The sequence below is a fragment of the Lichenostomus cassidix genome, chromosome 3 (assembly GCF_008360975.1).
Source record: "Lichenostomus cassidix isolate B80296 chromosome 3, HeHo_3.0, whole genome shotgun sequence".
NCBI classification, from domain to species: domain Eukaryota; kingdom Metazoa; phylum Chordata; class Aves; order Passeriformes; family Meliphagidae; genus Lichenostomus; species Lichenostomus cassidix.
This window is the reverse complement of record NC_139483.1, coordinates 17,952,305-17,976,576: the sequence shown is the minus strand read 5'-3', so window position 1 is coordinate 17,976,576 and position 24,272 is coordinate 17,952,305. Positions and strand designations below refer to the sequence as shown.

The 24,272-nt window shown below is 45.2% G+C and overlaps 2 protein-coding genes and 1 pseudogene across 2 annotated transcripts; 2 read left to right on the top strand and 1 right to left on the bottom strand.

Moving 5' to 3' along the window:
* Positions 1-1,048: 1,048 nt before the first annotated feature.
* On the top strand, positions 1,049-5,409 carry C3H1orf115 (chromosome 3 C1orf115 homolog). Its single transcript, XM_085054751.1, has 2 exons — positions 1,049-1,511; positions 3,891-5,409. Exons 1-2 carry the CDS (start codon positions 1,221-1,223, stop codon positions 4,008-4,010), a joined length of 411 nt encoding a protein of 136 aa, XP_084910877.1. The 5' UTR covers positions 1,049-1,220; the 3' UTR covers positions 4,011-5,409.
* A 7,521-nt stretch (positions 5,410-12,930) lies between these two features.
* LOC146439198 (profilin-3-like) lies at positions 12,931-14,481 on the bottom strand (annotated as a pseudogene).
* Positions 14,482-14,532: 51 nt separating this feature from the next.
* MTARC2 (mitochondrial amidoxime reducing component 2) lies at positions 14,533-24,265 on the top strand. The gene is made up of 7 exons (XM_085054747.1): positions 14,533-14,852; positions 14,994-15,167; positions 18,185-18,347; positions 19,764-19,904; positions 20,929-20,990; positions 21,079-21,150; positions 21,689-24,265. The coding sequence occupies exons 1-7, from the start codon at positions 14,608-14,610 to the stop codon at positions 21,816-21,818; spliced, it is 987 nt and encodes a 328-aa protein (XP_084910873.1). The 5' UTR covers positions 14,533-14,607; the 3' UTR covers positions 21,819-24,265.
* Positions 24,266-24,272: the final 7 nt, after the last annotated feature.

Here is a 24,272-nt window from a genome sequence, read left to right as displayed (position 1 = left end):
AGAAACAAGCTCCCAGGACCAAACATGGTCCGTGGCAGGTGTCTCTTTAGGACTGGTACTCAGTGAACAAAAATCCTGTCCTGGGTTTAGGTCACTATCTCAGCGTTTTGGAGAATTAAAACTTGACAGTGCTAACAGGAGCAGTATGAATTACAGGAATGAGTATGAATTAGGGGAAGGGATAGAGCACTTCTGTAGTGACAGTTCTGAGACTTTGCTCGCACCACCTACCCTTCAGGGACATGGCCCTTCTCTTCTTTACACAGCTCTCTGCCTGGAGCTGTGAAGGCGGTGAATCACCATCCTTGAGGCAGATAAGAATGTTAGGGGCAGGATTTACTTCCCGAATGCTATGCACACATCTCAGTGAGGCACAAGTTCAAGGCTTGGTTCCTCCGTAAGAAAAATCCAAGATAAAAGACTAGTATGTCCCTGTGTTGCATCTGCTTGTCCAAAGTGTTCATATGCGTATCAAACGTTGATAAATACACCAACTGGTTTAATAAGTTCGTTCTATCCTCCCTATGCAATTTTGTATTTCTTAATGTACCCAAAGTGAGGAGCACCGCTTAGGAGAGGCAGCTGTTCCAGTGCAGCACCCCAGCCGCAGAGATGGGGCTATCACAGGCACCAGGGCAAAAGCCACTGAGAAACTTTTCTGGCACTTCCCGCTTGGCCAGGGATAGCCGAAACCAGCCCAGGACGCAGAAGAGGCTGTTCACGCGTGGCTTTAGTAGGAACACCTAACGAACACCTATAACTGAGGGATGTCCAAGGAGCTTGGCTTTTTCTTCTGACGGGGAAAGAGCGTGACCTCCCGGGGCGGTGCGGCCGCGGGCCGGCGCAGTGCGTGCGGTGCCAGGGAAGGAGCTTCCAAGGCTCTCGCCAGCCCTGGCGGCACCGAGGCCGAAGAAGCACGGGAGCAGTGCGGGGCTGTGCCGCCCCGTCAGCGCTCACCTGTCCCCGCTGAGCTGACGGGCTCCAACCCCGGGCTCCCCGCCGCAGCAGCTCCCCGCTTCCCGCAGCGGAGCGGCGGTGGGGCCGGAGTCCGGAGCCGGGGGCACCGCCAGCCCTCGGCCGCCTGCCCCGGGCCGGGGCGCCTCTTGCCGCAGCCGTCCCGCCCCGGGGAGGGGGCAGCGGCCGCCTCCGGCCACACCTGTGGCGCAGCGGCGGAGGAAGCGCCCGAGGTCGGCGCAGACGGGTCGGCGCCCGGCGGCACCATGACGGTGGGTGCGCGGCTGGGCGCCAAGGTGAGGGGCAGGTTCTCCCGCCGCGGGCCCGGCGACGACCAGGTCTGCATCCTGCCCGGCGAGGAGGAGGAGGCGGCGGCGGCGGCGGGGGTCGGGGGCAGCGCGGGGGCTCCGCGGCTGGCGGTGCTGCAGGAGGAGGAGGAGGGCGCCGGGGCCAGGAAGGTGCGCTTCGCCGTCCTGCCCGACTCCTACGAGCCGCTGCACCCGCCGCGGGCCCCCGGCAAGCGGCCCTACGGGAAGCGCCTGAAGAAGTACGGGAAGGTGAGGGCACAGCGCGGCCCGAGCGGGGACACTCGGCACGGGGACACTCGGCACGGGGACACTCGGCACGGGGACACTCGGCACGGGGACACTCGGCACGGGGGCTGCGGTGCCGGGAGGGCAGCGAGGCCTCGGCTCCGACAGTTCCGAGGGGCTCTCGAAATGCCCCTTATTCTGCAGGTATTTCAGAGCCAGCGCCTGGCTCCCAGGTGGGGTCAGGGCTTGCTCTGGACCTGCCTGGGAAGGAGCCGGTGCTGCTGGGCAGGGCCGGACAGCGAGCCTCGCCTGGATCAAAGAGCACAAAATCTGTCTCTTCGGAGTGAAAATGACACTAAGCTGATCCATGTGACGGGTGCTTTGCCTTGCTCGGTTCTACGTTTCTCTCGGTGTCATTGTTTTAAAACTATGCTTTTAAACTTCCAGTTAATTGGCCTGCATTTTTTTCCCTTCTAATGAAGTGCCCCAAAGAAATGGTAAACAGCCCTTCAGGACATTCTTGGCCAAGGTTTCTCCTAGAAATCACTGCTGTGAGTTACAGGGGAAAAAATGCAGCTTGTTCTTCATCTGTAATAACTATTTTGGATCAAAATTGTTCTTTTGCTTTCCTGTGTGGGAAGTCACAAGTCCTACAGTGGTGGTTTGGTGTTTTTCCCACCGGAAGACGGGTGGCTTTGGGTACAAAATGATTTGTGGAAGAATTTGATTGTTTTTCTCTTGTTCATGTCACTTAAGTACGTCTCAGGTACGTCTTGGATATTCGTGGCAAGAAGTAGTTTCTGTGCAGGCAGGAAAGACGTATCTGTTGTCAGGAATCCTTTCCTGCTGCTGAGATTACAGATGTCAGTATGAGACATGACTTTCTACTGCATTCTTTTAAAAAACCATGATTTTGGTAAAGATATGCTTGCTATGTCTGACATGCAGAAAATGCCACTAGCTTGGCAAAGTTACTTTTGAAATTGAGTTTACAGATGTCAGCAGAGTCAGGAACTGCCTCCCAGATCCTACTGTTTCATAAAGAAATGAACAGAATATTTCATTCTTTCGTGATGGATTTGATACTTCGAGTTTCCAGCACTGTGTTTTGCCAGCCCTGTGCAGTAGGAAGTTCTCTGAAGCCTGTAGGCCTGATCTGTACGGTGCAGTTTTGTGAGCATGGTGATGTTGCAGCAGAACATCACAACAGTGGTGCTGCTGGTATAAGGATGTTTAAAGCACAGGTCAGTTCTTGGGCACTGTGTATTCCCTCTTGTGTTGGTCATATGACATTCCCACAGGGAAGGTTTGCCAGTTTGGCTCTGGCATAAAGAACAGCTCATGAAAGCACAGGTGAGGTCTGGGTAGGTAAGTTAAGGGCAGGAAGGGGGAAAGAAGACTTCAGTGGGACACAGTGAGGCAGGGGCAGATGTGGGAAGGGAAGGCCCTGCATTTCCTTCTCCAGCCTGAGGATCTGCCCATCAGGCTCGAGCTGCCTTTTTATTTTGGTATCTGAACTCCCTTCAAGTCAATTTCCATAGGAGTAAAACCAGCCAAGTTCAACAATGTAGTTAGCATCATGACAGCTAAAGGTTTTTATGTGCCAGCATGTCTGTAACCCAGCTTTAAGAAATCATAAGAATATAATAGATATTGACTGGATTTCACAGATTTAAAACTATTTACTCTGATACAGTGTTTTCCAAGTTACAAGAGGTCATTTTAATCTAGTGCCACACAACCATAAAGAGTTACTAACAATAAATTCTGCTACTCCTCCAAAACTGACCACATTGTATTAATTCACCAGTTGTGAGCAGCCATATGAGCAAAAACTATCAAAAGTGAAATTAAAATTAGATTAAGGTTTTCAGTTAAATAATCCATGGCAAGTTATCTCTAGCACAGTACACAGATGAGTTCCTAAATGTGTACAGATGTGGATCAAAACTTTCTTATTTAGACAAAAATAAATATCTCATTTTGACATAAAGCAATGAAATTTCCATTAAAGGATTTTCAGTGATTACTGCCTTCTTGTTCAGCTCCAATTTTAACACCTTATGAGCTTTTAGGAGTTACTAACATAGAACATGTAATGTGGGAAGCATGTACTTCTACACTCTAGGGTGAATTTAAACTAATTTTATTCTTGAATAGAATCACATGTAAAAGCCTGGCTTCCTGTGGAGGCTGCATCCGTTCAATTTAACTATACCCTGTGGGTGTGTATGCCTATATAAAAATAGATGGTAAAATGTTTTTCCACTCTCCAGCCCTCGTTAGCTGTGGGAGAATTTCATTTTCTGGGGCACTGACATTGGCTGTCAGAATGATTTTATGCGAAGGTATTTTCTATCACCTTGCCTTTTTTTTATCCCTTTTTCCCATCTCTCTCCCCAGAACGTCGGCAAAGTCCTGCAGAAGGGATGTCGCTACTTGGTGGTCGGCCTGCAAGGACTAGCAGCAGCCTATTCTGCTCCCCTCGGAGTGGCAGCGCATGTGGCATCCTTTGTCCGCTAGCACAGCTCCGTGTGCCCCACAGGAGAGGACACGAGGCCATTGCTGCTTTCTCAGGATTAAACTTGAGACCTGGATCTGAAAAACCTCTTGGACCAACAGCCCCGAGCCCCTGCACCAGCCTCTTTCCCAAGACTGAATGCTCTTCTCTGAAAAAACTTTTAGTGTTGTATAAAATCAGATCGGGTCAAAGAAGTGTAAGGATGAGAAAATAATCTCTGATTAATTGAAGTTTGGTTTTGGGCATGAGTTGGTTTTCCAGAGCTTCATGCTCTGTGTGGAAGGGAGCCAAAGATGGATGGAAAAGCAAGTAGATGAGGGAGAGAGAAATGAAGGAAAACAGAGGATGGGAGAGCAGCTGGGGAGGTGGAGATGAGTTTGGGTAGTGAGAGGAATTGTCAAAGCAGTGGAAGAAACAGATAATGAAGGATTAGGAAAAGCTAGTCTTTGGTTTTTTGAGATTCTGAGCTTGGTGGTGTTTTTTTACCTGAGAGGGTTAAAATTAGGAGTGTACTTTATGATATGCTTGGACATAAATGGACTGTGGCCTGAGACATGGAGAGCTTTGCTGCATCGTGGTTGTTCATTTCAAACACTGGACATAATGAGCCTTTAAATAATCTTAAGAATGATGAAAAAATCCATAAAGAAAATGAGATGTGTACTTGTGATTTTTGGGCATTAAAGGCTCACTGTGATTAAGATTTTAAACTTTCCCTCTGCTACTATGAAATCTGCTTATATTTTTTTACTGAGAGCAGAGTTTTTATGTGATAAGGAAGCTGGGGCATTTTATACCTAATTCTGTGGTGTTCACAGGGAAAAAAATTGATTACCAGCTCCATCTGAGAAAAAAAATAGATACAGCATTTGGTATAAGAATGTACAAATGTGATGTATGAGAATGGGGCCAAATAACCTGCCAGCTCCATCTTCATTTCTGCACTCAGAAGCTGTAAGCAGAAGATGTCAATATCAGATGGCTCAGTTCAGGGGTGTGGATGGAGCAGCTTCTATGGCACACCTCCAGGGATATAAATCTTGTATTGATGACACGGGAATAAGGTGGTTTATGGGCCTTAAAAATTCTGTGGAGCTTGTGTGTTTGTTAGTTTGCTTGTTTGTGTCAGTTTTTTGTGGTAGTCATAAATGACTTCCCTGCTAGCACTTTCTCTGTATTCTATATCTTTCTAGTTTTGATGGTGTTTTTGTAATCAAGGAGTTGACTTAACTGGAAAAAAATGCTATTCACTTGCTTTCGTTGCCTTTTCTGAACAAAGGAGTTTGTATGTCTTGGCAAACCACACTGTATTTCTTTTAAATGTAGCAAATGAATCAGATGGGGGCGGGGGGATGTTAGGCTCTTTTCTAACTGGACTGTAAATAAAAGCCACGAGATCCATGCTGTGTTTTTACCTACACACGTAAGTAAGCACGCAGAGGAGGAGTTTCTCAGCGGCAGCCCAGCCAGCGAGGGGAAGCTGCAGTGTAAACTTCCCCACGTTGTTTTGCCTGTGGCCTCAGTGCCCTTGTAGGATGTGATTGGAGCCCAGAGTGCATGGGAATGCTCAGGAAAGGCAAGGTGAGGAGATGGGGCTGCTGAGGATCTAAGGTTGCACAAGTCGGGATAGGAATAGCCACAAAGGGATTTCACTCATTGCTTTCATGCATTTAGTTGTTTCTCTTGAGGTTTTTTTGTGGGGACAGACCTGTCCCTCTGATCTGCCACACCAGCCTGCGGAGTTTGGGATTAACTTCAGATTTTGTTACACCACTCCATGTTTTACAGTGCTTTTACAGCATAAATCATTAGACCTTTTTTTAAAAACTACTAAAGCCGTGCAGGGAGAGATTTGTGTCTCCGTTTTTCTGTGTGAAGTGAGTGTCCCATCTATTTGTCCATGTGTCCCCTGACTAGTAAGGCTGCTCCCTCATTGCAACACACAGGGTCCAGCCCATTCAGACCTTCCACAAAGGTAAACATAGACTTCAGCTCCTGAACTGCTCAGCACAGTGGACTTTTGCCTGCTGGCATATGGCCTCTGCTCACCTGGGGCAACTTTAAGGGAATAACCTGCTTGTTATCCTTGCAGAACCTGAATGACATGTACATGGTGCTTCTGTTCAAGCCTGAGAAAAGAAAAGCTTCAGGCATATTGGTGAGTCAGCTTTGGCTGGCCAATCTTTCTAAAATAGACCAAAAACAAAGAGAAGAAAGAAAGAAAAAGTAAGCGAATAACCTGTGCTGTTGCAATAAACCAGCTAATGATTCATTTTCCTTCCTCAAAATGAACTGATGGTTCTCACTGAGGCTACCAATTAGTGCTGCTGATCAGGTCTCCTTGAGCAGTGATTCACTCCTCAGCTCCTGAAGGGAACTTGTGAGGCCAAGCCTTGGCCTGAAGGTCTGCTGCTCTCTTCATTAGCCCAGCTCATGCAGCAGTGTCTAGAAAATCTGAATCTGGAGGGTGAGGTTCATTTTTCAGCTGAGTGGATGGCAGAGGGCTGTACTTCCTGTCAGTCATGGCAGCCTCCCTGTTGGGCCAGGTCTGGCTTAGCCACGATGCAAACAGGTGGAACAGGGCAGGTCCTGCAGCTCGGTTGCTAAATGTTGTCTCGAGGATCCAAGAGATGAGGAAATATTTCCTGACCACCTCAGCATTGGGTGGTAGGTCATCTACTCAGCCAACAAGAAAGGGCTACCTCCATCTGAAGCAGAGCTGCTGTGCTGGAAGTCTGCAAGTGAGTCAGGGGAGAACAAGATGTTGGTGATGGTGAGGAGGCTGGGATTGGTGAGGAGGCTGGATTCCCAGCCCTGGCAGGTGCCAACCAGGAGGGCAGTCTGGGATTGACTCTTGGCTTCTGCACAGGTGTTATGTATTCTTGGCAAGGTTGTCCTTGGAGGAGCCACCCCAGCAGGGACAGCTTTCAACCCACGGGTGCACACAGGATCTTTAATAAAAAAATCGTGTCATCTGCAGCTTAACTCCTCGTGCCTCTGAGGAGCAAAACAGACATTTGACTCACTCATAAACAATGTAGGATGTGGTGGATATCATGGTGGGTACGTGGGGAAGATTTGATTAGATGATTGAGCTGGATGAAAGATACTCTTCCCTTCAGCCCCTTACATGGAACCCCTACTCATTGCTTCACTTGCCAGGTTTTTGTCTTCAGTGTTGTGCTACTGTGCTACCTGGTTCCCTTCAGATTTCCATGCACCTTTCATTACCCTTTATAACAAATGGCAGGATAAATAGGTTCAGGAAGGTGAATACATGCAAGAGTGGCAAGAAGTAGGTTATCAGCTTGTCCATGCTTCTTTCAGGAATGAACTACACTAACCAGACAGCCTGGCAAGTCACTTTTACCTTAAATTCCTAGCTATTCCCAGTGACTGCTCAATGAATCACAGAGCAGAATAAAGCATATTTCTGATGTTTTTGCCAGAGTATTTAATTACTCCTCTTACCGTAGGCTCTGAGGAAATGGCAGAGGACTCATAGCTATTGTCCTTTGTCCTGCAACATTAGCAGCAAGGAAGCACTCTTGCACAGCGTGCTTTGGAATTGCAGTGACTGAGTAGAGCTGTACCATGCCACAGCACTTTGGCACCTCCAGGTCTTTGCCACTCCCTGGCCATGGATCACTTCAGGGATGAATGTCTTTTCTGACCTCTGCCTGTCTGTAACCCTGGGAGAGGGGCAGGTTTTGTTCTGGGGTGTAGTAAAACCAGTTGTCTCTTTTTCTGTATCCTGAGTCCCTTGTTAGCTGGGATACTGGCCTCTTCTGAGACAAACCTGATGCTAAAATATGCACAAAATTGCTGCAGTTACCTGTACAAAGTGTGCTTTGGAAATCCTTTTTTCTTCAGAACTGCTGAGAACCTGAAGAACTTGAAGATTAATGGAGATAATTAAATTAAGAGAAAGTAAAGGAATAAAATCCTCCCCTTCCTTCTCCTTGCTGGAAGTAGTATTAGGCTGCCAGGCCTGTTTTGGGGTGAAGTCTAGACTGGGCTCAGGGAGGGTGGTGCACTGAATCCTGAATCCTGCGTCCTGTATGAGGAGAGATGCAGGGCTTGGACTTGTCCAGCTGGAGGAGGGAAGACTTAGGAGAGATTTGGCTGCAGCTTTTCAATACCTAAGCAGGGTATTCCAACAAGATGGAGCCAGACTCTTTATGATGTCTGGAACCAGAAAGCATGAGGTCATGGTCATAAATCAAAACTGGGGAGTTTCCAGCCAGATATAAGGCAGGGAAAGCAGTAATATGATCATTAAGAATGAGAAGAGGTTACTTCAGGAGGCTGAAGTCTGTACGTGGAATGTCTCAAGGCACGATTGCACAAAATGGAAAGCAACCCAGTGTGAATGCAGGGTTGACCCTGCCGTGAGCTGGAGGCTGGAGGAGAGACCTCCTGGGCTTCTTCCAGTCTGGATGAGGCTGCAATGGTAAGCAGAAAGCTTATAATCTACCTACTGCATGGAAATACAAAAGACTGAGCTCCTCACCCTTGCTAGAAGCACTGACGCTAAGAATAAAGCTTTGCTCCTGGTGGCAAGGAGCGACTGGCGAGGGTGACAGCGCTGCGTGAGGAGCAGCTCGGCTCCCACCACAGCTTCCACTTCCCTGCGCGCCGCTGGCTTAAAGGCAATTGTCCTTTACTGCCATCTCCTGGGGAAAAAACCCACAGATTTCCAGCCTCGTCAGCCTGCCCCGTTGTTCTGCCTTATCTCCTGCAGGGATTTCCTGCCTTTCCCTAGGCTGGCCTCCCGGTTTGTCCAGATTCATCCTCAGGATGTGGGGTCTCAGCAGTGTAATGTGCATCTCGGTGTTCCAGTGTTTCCTACCCAGTGGAATCCTGAGCCTCCTGTGTGCAAGTGTTTCAAATGTAAAGCCATAGGAAAATTGTTCTTGTGTTGGGGTTTTTGTCCTCCAACACCTAAAAATGCATTGCACTTTGCCCTGAAGTTCTTGCTGTGCCTCAAAAACATTCCTTAAGGATGCTTCAGTAGAGGTGAGAGGATGAGCCATGGCCACTTCTTGTTTCTGAATCTCACCTTTTGCAGGAGAGATGGCAGCTGCCTATGACAGGGTGTGTCATTCCCAACTGGAGGTTGGCAGACTGGAATTACAACCCCCTAGGAGTGCCTTGCACCCCAGCTCCAGCACACTGCATATACTTACTTGCTCCCTCATGCTTTTTGTATTCCCCAGTTTCTGCTGTCCATAAAGGAATCCTTGCTCTTTCCTTTCCTGGGACACTGAACTAACATCAGATTGTTTTTTCAGCTGTGTCTCAATTAGGGTGGGGACTTTCCTGTCCTTGGTGATTCCCATCCTGCCCTGTGATGGCCAATAAACCAGAGCTGCAGAAGTCTTAGTCCTTGTGCTGCAGAACAAATGCCCTGCTCCCCTGCAAAGCCTCTCCTTTGGTCCTTACCTGCTCTCCCAGGTGACGCACAGCTCTACCCTGACTCTTCCTAAAGCCGCCAAAGGATATTATATTCACATGGAGAATAGCATTTACAGAACCTTGGGAGAGCTCATAATGTCAACAGCCTGTGTTAGTTAATATTGGGTCAAACATTTGCCTGGAACAACCATTTCTGTATTGTCCTGGTACATTTAGAAAGACTGAAGTTTAGTTTTTGACTGCAGGAAAAAGATAATTTTCAATTCCTCTTCCTATATGTCTGGACAGAGACCAAAGTAGCCTATCAACCCACCTGGGTTTTAGGTTAATACAATTCTCTGTATAGGAAAAACCTCACCAAAAAAACCCCCCCCAAAAAAAAAAAACCCAAACCAAATCAACCAGCCAAACAAACAAACAAACAACAAAAAAAACCAACCAAAACCCAAAACCCCGACCTTTTATTTCTTTGCTCTGGCTACATTAAAGGCATCTATCATTTATGATTCTATTTATAAGTCTATCATCACCAATTACTTGTCTGAGATTTTTCCATACATGAATTTCACTGAGCTCATTTCTAGTGCATGACTCACTGAACTCTGATTTCCTTCTAAATCTTAAGAGGAAACAGCAATGCTTTTATCCTCCCCTCCTCTCTGTGAAGGAATTTTTTGAATTTATTGTTTGTTCTAACTTTGGAAAAAGGATATAATTTCTGTGTGTGTGAATATAATACGATTTTTTATCACATCTTGCTGAAATCAGCATACTTGGCCATGTTATCCCCTCATCCTTGCCTTTTGCTGAATTATCAGAGAGTCACTGCAAAAATAATTGCCATATCCCTGAGGTGTGCATTTAATTCCTTCTCCGAGACAAGCCCAGGCCACATTTAGCTTCATCCTAACACACTGTCACCTGAGGCCAGCATTTTGTTGTCTTTGTCACTGTTTTTTTTCATTATGTCCATTCAAACCTCCTGCCTCAGTGTGGTAATTTATGCCTTTCCAAAGTACAGCTCTGTGTACATATTGAAGACCTACAAGATCCTCAGCTGCTTGTCTTTTTTAGTTGAAACAAGTAAAATTCTTCAACTCTTTCTTTGTCATTCATCTTAGACCTGTGATTGAGCTGCTGCTGCAACAGTCTAGGTTTGCCTCTAGAATTATCTCAAATTGCCCACGATATCAGAAGGCAGATATGCCTTTACTTTTTCCATAAAATTTATTCCACCTGAAAATTTATCCCGTGCTTGTGAGTTACCACCATGCTTTTTAAAGATGTCTCAGCATCATCCACTTTCATGACTGAGGGAGCCTGGCTCCAGTTTGCTGCAAGAGTGACAATGTAAATTCTTCATGTGATCAGAAATGTTTTAAAGGGAGCCTGAGGCAAGAGCCTGGTGCAGAGAATTTCAGCTCAACTCTCCTGAAGTTTGACGAAGTTCTAAGCAATTGAAAGCATAGTCACTTGCTTTTAAGTGCAGGAATACTGCGCCTGCTCTGGCTCTGACAAACAGTCCTGTCACACAAGAGCCTGTGTTTGGCTGTAACAAAACCAGCACCTACATGTTGTCTGAGTGGCTCTATTCACATTGCTCAGCAGCAGCAGGAGCTGGTGACTCCTAGGTAAGCACCAGAGTGCTTGGGATGGAGGATTAAACAAACTTGCTGGTCAAGCTGTTTACTGGAGGCTGTTTGAGGGGTGCCTGTTGCATGGGTGAAGAGAGTTTTCCTCAAAGCCTGCAGGCTGAGAGCCAAAACATTTAGCCACAACCATGCTCTCTGCAGCTATTTCTGATTTTATGTTCCTTGTTTCACAGCAGGAGAGGAGAGACTATACAGATGCTGCTGCCTCCTGTTATTTCTTTAAGCTCCTTCTCACCATACTCTCCAAGAAGAGTCAGGGCTGAATGTAACAGCAGGGCTGGTCTGAACAAAATGTCCTTAGGCTCCTTAGGTCAGTAGATCTAGGGAATGAAAATTTTAAGTCCTTCTTGGATTTAGAAATTTTTTTTCTCTAAATTAATATCCAATTGTTAGCAAAGGTGAGTTATTTCTGAATTCAGTTAACAAGTCCTTGTACATTACTGTGCTGCCCATAATGTGTAGCTAGGGAGGAATTGTAGCTTCTCACAACAATATAGGTCTCTGCTTCCCCAAATTTTCTTGCTGGTAAAGTATGTATACACTCCAGACCTGTTTTCTCTGGCACCCAGAAGAAGCAAACAAGTAGTAAATCACCCAATTTTTTTTTTGTCTTATCTTAAATCCTGTTATTTTGATGCCTCATAGACAGAAGTTCAGAGAGCAAAATCTTTCTACACTTTGCATCTTGCACAGTGGAGAATACTGCCAGTGCTCAAGAAACCACTGGAGTTAGTTACTTATTTTTGCCTTAAGCTTGTGAAAATAAGCATTAATGTTTGTCAGGAGTGGCCAGCATAAATAGTAGTTTGTTGGGGTTTTTTTTTCATTTATTTAATTTTATGTATCTCTTTTTTTGTTAGATTCTAAAACCAGTTTGTGTTTTTGTTTTTATCTCTTTAGGACTTTTGTTAATATGTTTTGATTCATGCTTGGAAGCACTGCTTATCAGACGTGAGACAGTTCCTGCAGTTTTGCTGAACATTTGCTAATACATGAGATGCCTGGTTCCGCTTATTTCATTTTGCTGCTCCTGTGGGTGCAGGTGCAGATTAAAGACCTCTGTGTGAATTCAATTGAATTCAACAAAATACAGACTCCATGTTAAATGAAAAGATTAATAGTTACCAAAGGGTGTGCAAGGGCTCAGTCTCTCAGCAGGGTTGGCTCCCCTCTTGTGTCTGTGGTGGAGTCATAAAAGCAATCACAAGCAATTATTTTTGACTCAGTGGGTCAGTGATTTGAAGGTGGTGGGGCAGGTCTGGTTAAACCAGATCAAGCAGTTTAGCACCTATGACACCTATGATTTACCTGGAGCAATGTGGGGTATGGAGGACAGGGGGAGTGGTCACAGGATTCAGGCTTGCTGATGGGCACTGCCATGGCTGCCAGGAGCAATGGAGCAAGGAAAGCCCATGAGAGAGGATATCAGCCCTGCTGAAGATACTCCTCGAGTCTTCCCTGCAACAGACCCATCTCAAGTGCACCAAATCTGCTTCATTTCACACTGGCCATTTGGGGATACAAGCAGGAGCAGGAGGGAGGACTGTTCTGGTGAATGGAGCAGAAATTCTGCATGTTTGACAGAACTCCACATCCTCCTGAGGGTCCTGGAGAGCTTATGGGGACCCATAATCTGGAGGCCAGACAGTGTGACTGAACAGGATGGAAAAGAAGCAACCTGCAGGAGCTCCCCATGCCACAGACATGAAGAGGTAACTTATCTCAAAAAAAAAAAAAATTCTCTCAGTAAAGTTGTGTAAGAAAGGGTTTCAAGCGATGTGGAAGGTGAGCAGGCAGCAGACTGTCCCTGCACATGACCCCCACACAGTACAACAGCAGCACAAGGTTCTGCTGATCAATAGCTAATCTCTAGAACTGTTCTGGGCTCGTTCAGGGGGCAAATTCAAGATAAACACAAGTTCTGTTTATCTTTCATGTTGTGGTGTACTTGTAGAAGGAGAAAGGTCTCAAAACCCATGACTGGGAGCAGGGCATGGTTTAAACAGCAAAGTGGTGAACAAGGGCAAAGGGATTGCCCTCCCTCTTGCCTTTTCCCAAAGCAAATTTTATCAGAGACCTTCACCTCAAAATCAGTTAGTAAAATGTGACTAACAAGGAGCAACTACCCCAAATGGCTGGGAGGCCACACAAGTAATACTGAGCATCCTGATGAGAAATGTACACATTACTCCTTTCTGTACCACACCTAGTGAGATGGACTGTTGGTGTCCCAGCATTGCTGCCTGTCCAGCATCCCTGATCTGAAAAAAGCACACAAAGACATCTGCAACAAAACCAGGTTTAATTCCCATGTCTGTGCTCAGGCAGATGTCTGTCTCTTTGGTACTATTTGTGTCATGCTTTCATGCTCACAGTCATATCCTGGTCCTTTTAATTGAGGACTGCTCTATGGACTCCCTGCTTGCCCATGAGGAAGATCAGAGTTTTGGGGGTCATGCCAAATTCTGGATGGATCTGCTGTCACTGCCTTTGTTTCTGACATCCATCAAGTTGTCTTCATCCATTAGCAGGTTGTCACAAATCCCACTGGACTTTTTACAATCTATGACGATTCCCACTAGCAGGAACATTTTCTGATCCTGGCCCGTGATCAAGTGATTCTCAAAGTGGCTGTGAGGAGCTCTCCTGGCTTGATTGCCCACACACACCTGCCAGCAAAGAAGCCCACAACAGCCACATCATCCATGTCCCTGTCCAGCAGGATGCTGGTGATGGAGTACTTCCAGTAATCCATTATGGCTGGGTTGTCTGAACCTCCCAGAAATGCCCAACACTGAGCTCCCCCATCTTCCATCATCTGGGGCTTTAGTCTCAGCATCTGATTCTAAAAATTTCAATTTGTGAATTTGGCCGTCAGATCCCAAAGCTCTTGCTTTGCCTGTGATGAGAGACCTGTGGAGATGGTGGCATTTGCCACTCCAGCCTGCATTAGATGTCATATTTGCTTTGTACTGGGCATCTGACAAAGTGTCTTCCCTGCAACCCTGCCGACAGAAGGGAAGCTCTCGGAAGGGGTCTCAGGAATTCGGCACCAGGCAGCTGAGGTGTGCAGATGTCCTAAGGCGGCCGAACAGCACTGGGCACCCCATTCGCTGCCCTCCACGCCTCCACCCACCTATTCCCCTCTCCTCCGAGCCAAACCAAACCCACGGACTTGACGCACTCGCGTATTCCCACACACTCCGCACTCTTCTCGTAGCGCTGCTTTCAACAGAAGCCCGGATCTCAGAAGGAACACATCCTCTGCCGCTGCTTTGCCGAGCCGGACGCTCAGCAGTGCACTGTTCCCGCCGCGCCGCCCCTTTCTGGCAGCGACGGCCGCGGCTCCGCGCTGCTGCCCGCCCGGGCAGGTGGCGGGCCGGAGTGCGGGGCGGGGCGCTGTGAGGGGACAGCGGCGGTGACCGGGGCGGTGTGAGGGGACAGCGGCGGTGGCCGGGGCGGTGTGAGGGGAGGTGGCCGGGCAGCCTCCGCCCACGGCGGCTCCGGGCGAGCAGCGGGCCCAGTCGCCATGAGCGGGCCGCGGGGCGCTGCTGTCCTGGCGCGGCAGGGATGGCTGTGGGGCGCCGCGGCGCTGCTGGCGGTGGGCGTCCTGCTCGGGGCCTGGCGCTGGGCCGGCCGCCGCCGCCGCCGCCTGCAGCGGGTTGGGACGGTGCTCCGGCTCTTCGTGTACCCCGTGAAGTCGTGCCGGGGGGTGTCGGTGCGGCGGGCGCAGGTGACGCCGATGGGGCTGCGCAGCGGGGAGCTGCGGGACAGGTAGGCTGGCCGGGGCGCGGAGCTCGGGCCGGGTCGTGGGGCCTCTCCTGAGGGCCTGGGAAGGAGCACGGCAGCGCGGGTCCCGCCGAGCCCGGCACGCACTAACGCTGTTGGGCGCCCTTGTGCCCTGTCCCGCCGCAGGTTCTGGCTCGTGGTCAGGGAGGACGGGCACATGGTGACAGCTCGCCAGGAGCCGCGGCTGGTCCTCGTTTCTGTCACCGGTGAGAATGGGCACTTGGTCTTGGAGGCCCCGGACATGGACAAGGTGTGCGTGCCTATAAAGCTCCCCAAGAAAAACCCCGTCCTCAACTGCAGGTACTGAAGAAGGCTTTTTCTTTCTCCCCTCTCCTCTCTCTCAATACTTTCTCATGTGCTTTGCTTCTCAAGATTGTGAGGCTTTGCATTTTCTTATGCAGAAATTGGAGCGTAAAAGTTCAGTACCTCCATGTTTCTGTGCGGGTGTTTCTCACCATCTGCTTAATGGAGATAGACTTCAAACCAGAGCCTGTACTGACAAGACAACGAGTAGTGGTGCTAGTAGGTTTAGATTAGGTATTAGGAAGAGATTCTTCACTGTGAGGGTGAGGCACTGGCACAGGTTGCCCAGAGGAGATATGGATACCCCATCCCTGGAAGTGTTCAAGGTCAGGTTGCATGGGCCTTTGGACACCTTGGTGTAGTGGAAGATGCCCCAGTCTGTGTTAGGGGAGATGTCCTAGGTGGTCTATAAGGTTGCTTCTAATCCAGACTGTTTTGTAATATTGTGAAATCCTCTGCCATGTGTTACACAGGAGGCCAGGAATGGTTGTCATAACAAAAGCTCTGCTTTTAATCTGCTAAACATTGGTGAAAACAAATCTCAGGAAAAGATGACACAGTATCAAAGACCATGCATTGCATATCTGCCAGATGAACTGTGATCTTCTGTCTTCATAGAATGTCATGTTTGCTTATTTGTTTTTACTTCTAGTGTTTTTTCTTTTGCTTGGGTGAGCAGCTCCATCTCAGAGCCTTATTCATGTGCTTTGGACTTCTTGATCCCAGCTACTATTTGCATCAGCATTTTTGCATGCACACTGGCCATTCAGAGCTAGTGAGATGTTGAAGTTTAGATTCCTTGACCCCTGCCCTTAGGCATTTAACTGAGGTGCCTCAATTAAAAACTTGGCTCACCCTGTGGTCACAAGGGAAAGGTGGGCATCCCAGGGACTTAGGCATTCTCTGTAGATGCTACCCCAGAGGAGTTTCACTGTTTACAAACAGTGATTTAGCTGTGTGCTTAGAGTCTTGTTGTAAGAGTGCAGGCCTAGTTATTTTATCCATGTGTTGAAATCCATGCTGGAAAACTGCCAGCAGGAAGCGGAAAAAACCTTTCTCTGCTAAAATGTCAATTAATACGTAAGAGTGTTTAGTGACTGTAAGTGGTGTAAGGCCCTACAAAGATACTGTGTTTGTTCTTTGGATAGCAGAGGTGGTTAATGCACCAGCTGTGGTAATTGTAACTAAAAGACTGCTGTCAAGGACCTGCATTTGCTTGCTTTAGCATTAATCTGTTGCTGTGGAAACTCTTGATCAACATAGGTGAGTATCTCTGTTTATACAAAGTAGGTGCAAGTTCCAAATGGTAGCATTTCTCATGGAGAAATGGAACAGGCTTTTAAAAACCTGTGCATAAATGCCTCTATGTTAGCCAGTGACACATGCACTGCAAAACCATGCAGTTTGCAGGATTGCAGGATATCATTTTTCTAAAATTTGTTGTGCCACTAGAAAAATGTTTAAATAGCCTAATACATTTCAGTAATGAAAAGTGAGCTTTGATTTCTTGGATTTTCCAGTTTTAGATCTCAGTGATTTGTTCTTCTGGTTTGTTCTTTTTTTTTACTTTGCCTTAATAAAGTTGCCTTCAGGTGGGTGCACGTGGGAGCTCTTATCCCGTGGTTGGAGCTAAAGCAGTGCCATAGTGCCTATGCTGATCTTGAAAACTGCTAAGTCCAGTTGCAAATTTTATGTGGATATTTAAAAATCCTGTGTTTGGGAGCGTCAAATAAAGTACCAAAGCCATTGTATATGTATGTTTTCTGCTTGTGCAAATGCTAGAGTGTTTCTAGAGCCCTCTGGCTAAGAAACCTTGTGCTATTCATTTGTGCCCTGTGTCAGCATGTGCTGTAACATTTAAATTGCGTGATCTGTTCCCACGGATTCCATCACCACCAAGTGCTTAGGATGGATCTGCTTCCTGAGTGGAAAGCAGTAGTGTTGGAAGCTATAAGAGCCTTACCTCGGTTGCCCTGCTAGTCTGAAGGCATGCAGGGATGGTGGAATGGAGAAAAGAGAAAGGCAGTTGAATGCTGTCTGGAGCAGTAGTGTTTGATCTCAGCCTGTGTCACAGGGTAAGCACAGGAATCCCAGGAAATGGAGCAGGGATGTTGATGCTAGCACTGTAATGATCACTCCCCCAAATGAGTAAAGAAGAGCTCCTAGGAGCTGAGCTGACTCTAGATCAACTGCATGGACATTTCTTTGCTTGAAGCAACCCAGGATTTGATTGCAGAGGTGTAGGAAACTGCAGTGCATTTGGGTCAAAATGGCTACCATGAAGAGTGTAACAAAACTACTCATGACTGGTGTTGAAGTTTATTGAAGATTGAGTCAAGGTTTAGCTTTTCTTGCCAGGAAAGTGTTCCTTGAGTAAACCTGTTTGCATTCTACTGGCAGTGGCTTTTTGTGCCCCATGGACTTTGTTTCCATTACAAATCTTTAACCTCTCTTAAGCTACTGAACTATTCTGTATGTGAAGTCTGAGCTTAAGAGTCTCACTCATGTCTGGCTAAGTTTTTACAGCACAAAAGTCTGAAGGAAAGTTTCCTTAACAGTTAGGGACACTTTTAATTAATAGCATTTGTAAATATCAGTTGTGGTAACTAATCACATCCTTTCAAAATACCATTTGTTTTCTGAAATGAATTACCTTTCAGTTGATTTCTTGGTAGAAATTTTTTGGTGTAGCAGTCCCGTGCAAATGCAAGAGCAGACCCTATTTTTCCTCAAAGCAGGGCAAACAGGTAGGTCTGTTACTGTCACTGATGTGACAGTTAGCTCTGGACACCTTAACGCTATTTCAGAGCTCATTCTTTCACCAGCTGGTATTGTCTGGTCATGTCCATGTTACTTAGCTTTCAAAACACAGTGGCCACAAGGAGATTGCCCACTGGCAATGATTTGTTTTCTGTATTTTGCTGCTACTATTAAAACATGTTGTTTGCCTTCAAGTAAGCTTCATTGAACCTTCATCTTTCCAGCTAACTTGGTGGTGTGCTGTGTCTCTCCAGGGTGTTTAGTCAGGATATCCAAGGCAGGGACTGTGGTGATGAAGTGGCTCAGTGGATCACCACCTTCCTGAAGTCAGAGCCCTGTCGACTGGTGCACTTTGAGCACTCCATGGTGCCAAGAAAGTCAAAGGATGTAATAGCTCTTTTCCGAAACACAGATGAGGTAAATGAATGTTCTTTTTCTCAGAACATTTGCACCCACCCACCAGAGCCTGCCCCTTCCATCACTGGTGATTGAGCACACTTTGGCAAGGTGTGTAGTCGTGTACTAAAACCATGTGAGTATTCTCCTTTTCTGTGATAAGGTGGCTTGCTTAATTTTTACTTTAAATCTGTTTTAAGCGATTGACCATTCACAGCTAAAGGCTCCGAAGCAGATACTTGAAGAGGAGCTATTACATTGCAGAATGCAATTCCTTTTGTGTATCAGTGAATAGAAAAAAGTTACATTTTAAAATAAATTCTGATGGTATAATCTGTGTTGCATAGAAAGACTCCACTCCCTATCCCTTGTTAGGTCCGGGAGTGTACTGATACAAGTTGTGTTACTTTGTATTTTATTGAAGGGATGATGTTTAACCCTGGCACCTTATAGTTGCGGGCCTAGGAATTGAAAATCAAAGGAAGTTACAGAGGTTTTATTCCCCTCTTTCTGTGGAAGAGGTTGGAAGGTATGATATTAGAGAAATATCATGGAAAGGTATGGAAAGCAGATGCAGTGCTCAGACATCCTTGTGTAATTTGAGCAACTGATGCCCTTCTTTTTTTCTGAATAACTCAAGTGAAGATAGATTGAATTGTACCAAATGTAAGGTTTTGAAACAAATTAAAATTGTGAGTACTTCGCCTTAGTGATGTTATTATCCATAAGGCATCTGTGTCTCGCTTATTGTTGCACAAAGAGGAGACGGTAAATTCAATTATAGACTTTTATAGATATGCATTTGTCATGTAAGGGCACTGAGACCAATACAGAGACAGTGTTTCAGCAAAAGGGATGTCAGAATAGGAGGGGTAACATTCAGGAATCCTAGCAAAAAAGAAAGGGGGAATTTTTTTGATAGTTACTTCAATACTTATCATCTTGCAGTTGACAAGCATGTAGAAGAATGGAGGATGAATAATGTAAGAGAGACAGGAGTGCTATACAATAAAACTCGTGCCGAAATGTCTTCTTTTTTTTTTTTTCCTTTCTGCCCCCACCTCCTCCACCCCCACCCCTGTGGAATTCCACTTCCAGGAGGTTTACAAGTTTTTAAATACCATTCATTTGCCTTGTTTGCTCATATGGTCCTCCCACTGCCCAGGCATCCCAGACTGATGAATGGACAGTTGTAATTGAGTATGGGCTGTTCTGGATGTGGAACTCCCTCTGGTGTTGTGATAAGGCAATTTGAGCAATAAAAATGACCATGGTTACTGAAATAGGAAAGAGTGTGTTGTTTTCTTTGTTAACCTACTTTCAGGAAAATCAAATCCTGAATGGTGCAGCCTAACAAGCCACTGTTTTCAAAACCTGCAGTAACTTTCCTCCCATGCTCTTACAGCAACATTAGTTTGTTTATGTTTGTTTCTGTAGGTTGCCTATCCTGACTGCAGCCCAGTCTTGATCATCTCCGAGGCTTCAATGGATGATTTAAATACCAAGCTGGAAAAGAAAGCTAAGATACAGAACTTCAGGCCAAATATTTATGTGGCAGATTGCAATGCTTTTGAGGAGGTAAAATAACTGTCTTAAATGTCTTTTTTGAGACCTTGATTATGTTTCTTTGTAACTTGGTTTTCTTGTGGAATGATGCCTACAAGGGTGAGGAAAGCTCTTATTCTTTGATTTTTAGTACTGAATTACAGAGAGGTACAGCTTCTGCTGCCATCAGTGCACATGAAACATTGATAGAGGACGTAGCTCTGTGAATGATTATTTAGCTTAGCAAAGGATAAAATAAGTGTGTATAAATGACAGATTTGCAACTGAAAGTGCATCTTTAAGTGTAAAGCAGGGAAAGCTGTGCATGCTGTAATTAATGATACAAATTACCCTTTTGTCAATTGACAGTGTTATGTTTTATAGCCTTTGGCAAAAGAGTAAAACTGTCCCTTGCAATACTGCAAGTCCATTATAATACTTGCAGTCCATTACTGTATCTCTGACATGGTAGTTAAAATAACGCTATCTGGTAAGGTATTAGGTGATGGGGTGAATTGGTAATAGCAGTGTTTACATGATTTTGTGTCACATTGCAGTTTTTCCAAAGAATTTCCTCTGGATAGATCAGATAATTTCTAAAATCTGTGAAGTTCTTAAAGCAGGGATGAATTTTTATCTCCCAAGAGAGTTTGCAATAGAAAGCTTGTGTAGACAAGCAGTAAAAACTTACTTCTACTAAAAATTTCCTTTCTACAAAAATGGTGACATATGCGTGACAGGTCAGATTGTCACCCATACAGTAAGAATAAATTGCTTTAGGTTCAGCACTCCAGACAAGTGCATGTTGCAGAACAGGATCCATTACTTGTGTATCTTCCTTTTCAGAGTTAGTTACTAGTGTGCCCTGAATTGGATAAATGCAGTGACAGTAGGGTTTTCATTTAAATAGTACTGTAGTGTAACTATGCATATTTTCAAGGTACAAGTAAAGGTGATCATCTGGAATTTGCAGTTTTTTATGAATGACTGTGCCGCCCCTGGAAAAGTGATCGCACGTGGGTGTGTCTAATCTGTGCTTAATGTCTACTTCCCTCAGGACACCTGGCAGGATATTCTTATTGGTGACGTGGAGTTGAAAGGGACTGTGTGTTGTGGCAGGTAAACATTGGAGACCTTTATTTTGTATAGAAACAAAGAGGTTTATGATAAGAAGCCCTGACTGATTTGGCACTGTCTGCCATTGCAGGTGTATTTTAACAACCGTTAATCCAGACACTGGAGTCATCGACAGGAAGGAGCCCTTGGAAACATTGAAAAGGTTGTAAATATACCACTGTCTCTTAGACTTTGGGAGAGGATTTAGGCTAGACCCCAACAGATGTTAGACTGGTGTTTTTAAAGTGGTTTGAAGTATGTGCAGGTCATAGTAGTGCAGTGTCAAGGTCTGTGTATATTGGCTTCCAGTCAATTGGCTTGCAATTCTATATGGTAAGAAAATTTGGGAAATTCTTTTCTTTCTTGAAAACTTCACATTCCCTGTCTCTTTCATATCTGTTATGGTGAGAGCTTGGGGTTACAGGTATTTAAGGTATCTAAGGGTCTAACTTTGCTCCTTTGACTTTTGTTTTTATAAAGATTTTTGTATATATATTAGACATTAATATGTGAACACAGTCAGGCTTTTTTCCCCTCTATCTAACTGCTTGGTTCTCTTAATTACAATATTTATTTAGTTTTAGCCCAGGATGATGACCAAAACTAGGCACCATTATTTGCATGTCATCTTTTTCATCACTGATACTTCGATGTTTAGGGTTTGCTACCACTGATTCTAAAGAAGGGCTTTCTCTCTGCAGTTACCGCTTATGTGACCCATCTGAGAAACACATCTACAAAACCAGCCCTCTCTTTGGGAAATACTTTGCTGTTGACAAAACTGGAACGATTCAAGTTGGAGACCCTGTGTACAAGATAGTCTGGGAATGAGAGAGTCTTTGATCAGAAGATGTTTTTTCACTTTGATATACAGATTGTTTTTCCATGTACACAGTCACCAGCATAACTTTTTCTTCTTCCTTGCAATATTTTTTGTGCTTTTTAAGGTGCAGGAGGTTCTTTGAGGCTGTGAAGTGCCAATCATTTCAGATCATGTAATCTACTGGCATAGCTGTAGTAACCACATCTTCAGTTTTTCTGGAGGCTATGGTAGCAGAAATTGATCCAAGACAAACTTCACAGCACTACTGTGAGCATCACATGTCCTAAAATTTCATGTCAACTGCAATATTGGAATCCAGGTTTATGTACAAGAGTTTGCGTCATGTATTAGAGACCTTTAGTGCCTATAAAGAGCCACAAAAAACAGTGATGCCAAGCACAAGCTATGCTGGTCACAGAGCTGCCTTTACAAGTGATCATGGAGTGCAGATGGCAGGGCTCTGCCACCCTCCTTTGGTCCTAATCCTTGTTGGATTCCACCCTCCTTTGGTCCTTACCATCTTGCCCTGTGTCTGGAGGTTGTTTTTTGCAGTGTTTCTTACCTTGCAGTTGTTTCCTGAAGATTACTACTATCTTTTGAGATTGGAGCAATATCAAAAGGAGGATTGTGAGCTGACTAAATGATAGAGGTGGGGATGCCAGGTAATGATGGGTAAGGCTGTGGGTTTGTTTAGTTTTTGACCTCTGCTTGACAGTTTGAACTGTCAGTTTTTTCTCCTGTGAAGCATATCACTGAGGCTGTAGAGCAGTGAAGCATTTGCTAACACAGCAGTAGAATTTCCAGTTTGACTGAAAGAACTGAATGTTCACTGTGTCAGAGACTTCATGCACATTGGAGGGTAAGAAAAGCCATAGGGAGTGATGTGATGCTGAGCTGCCCTGTTCAAGCTGCTGTCCAAGCCAACATTGTAGGGCTCTGTGTTCACACGCAGCTCCTCTCTGGCTCAGTGAATCCCTTTCCATAGAAAGTTAGGCTGCTAAGCAGATGTTTGGGAAGCTGCAGTTTGAGACTGAGCATTTTAACATCCTTACTGGTTCTTCATTTAGATCTGTGGTTGTCCCCCAGTCCAGCTCCAATCTAACCAAAATGTCAGTCATTTGTAGGAAGCTGATAATTATATTTTCTACTGCATGAAACAAATAAGGGAGAAAACTAGTTGAATAATGGTAGTATTGTCTTTTCTTTAAATGTTATATGATTTTTTTTTTCTAAAAAGTGGCCTCCAGGACAAAAGCCAGCCATCTTTCGAATGTTTGTCTGCTTGTTTCTTTTTTATGGATTACTAAATTTGGAAAGAGTGTTATCCTAGCTTAAAAGAGGAATCTAATTAGGTGTGAAGAAGGACAAATAAGGTTGTCTGATGTTTAGAGTGTTCATTTTCTCTTGTAAGTGTGAAAGTGGAATTTTGAGGCATGTTCACAACTCAGACCTGTAAAATGAAGAGCTGTTGAGCTTTGAGGAAGTGCAGGTGGATGTATGTGGCAAGCCTGAAGCAATCATGTACGTGGTTTTCTATTTTTTTTTAACTCAGAGTTGCTCTGAATACCATTTTGTTAGCAGGATGCTCTGTAAGTGTTACGTTTTCATGGGAGAGACAAGTGCCCAGTTTGAAGTGCATATTGCATATTTGTGTATTGTTATGCCTGATGCAGCAACTAGTGGGAAGAAGTGAGAGAAAAAGCATATTTTGAAAAGAAAAAAATTCTGAGGTTCACTTTTAGAAAGCATATGTTGAAGGTTCTTAGTGTTAGAAGCTGAAAGCTTGTGGAATTCCTAATGGTGTTATTAAGCATAGGCAGCCTGCTGGCCTGCCAAAGCAATTAGTTAAGTGTGTGTCTCTTCATTAAGTCAAGGAAGCAGAAGGAGAAAGAGCTGATTTTTTTGCTTCTTGCCAAACATATTTTTTCCACTGTTGTTTTAGCAGCACACCAGCATTTACGTGACACAAACTGTGCGGTATAGATCCTGTTGTCTCTCATTAGGCTGCTGTCGATTGGGCTGATTTGGAAATGGGGCTGTCTTTGGAATGAGAAACTGCTATCTGCATTCCTGTTAGGGAGAGGCCATAGATCTAAACCCCTCAGTTACTCCTGTAAAGCCTCTTAGCAGAATGTGGCTGGAATCCTAGAACAAGTATGCATCTGAGTACAACATGGTTCACAAATGACACTTAAATCAATTATGTGGTCAAAGAGGGCCATTTTGTGAAGCTGAAAGTATAACATAAACCATTGCACTATAAATATTTCATATGACTGTTGAATTGCTGTAACTGTAGGAATTGTGTTTGATTTTGTTAAAGCAATTTAGAAAATTGACTGAAAACATGTCAATCATAAACCACTGTTTTTTAAATCGTGTGCTTAAACAATTGTTAATTGTTTTTTTAACTCTAGAGGAAGAAAACAAAAGTATAAACTTCTAATGAATCAAATTTTCCT

What these genes read in the sequence shown, in the direction of transcription:
- C3H1orf115 (XM_085054751.1), top strand. Translation starts at nt 1,221, where the DNA reads ATGACGGTGGGTGCGCGGCTGGGCGCCAAGGTGAGGGGCAGGTTCTCC. An exon ending in GCCTGAAGAAGTACGGGAAG is followed by an intron (nt 1,512 to 3,890) that starts GTGAGGGCACAG and finishes CTCTCTCCCCAG; the next exon opens with AACGTCGGCAAAGTCCTGCA.
- MTARC2 (XM_085054747.1), top strand. Translation starts at nt 14,608, where the DNA reads ATGAGCGGGCCGCGGGGCGCTGCTGTCCTGGCGCGGCAGGGATGGCTG. An exon ending in AACCCCGTCCTCAACTGCAG is followed by an intron (nt 15,168 to 18,184) that starts GTACTGAAGAAG and finishes GTGTCTCTCCAG; the next exon opens with GGTGTTTAGTCAGGATATCC. An exon ending in CCCTTGGAAACATTGAAAAG is followed by an intron (nt 21,151 to 21,688) that starts GTTGTAAATATA and finishes TTCTCTCTGCAG; the next exon opens with TTACCGCTTATGTGACCCAT.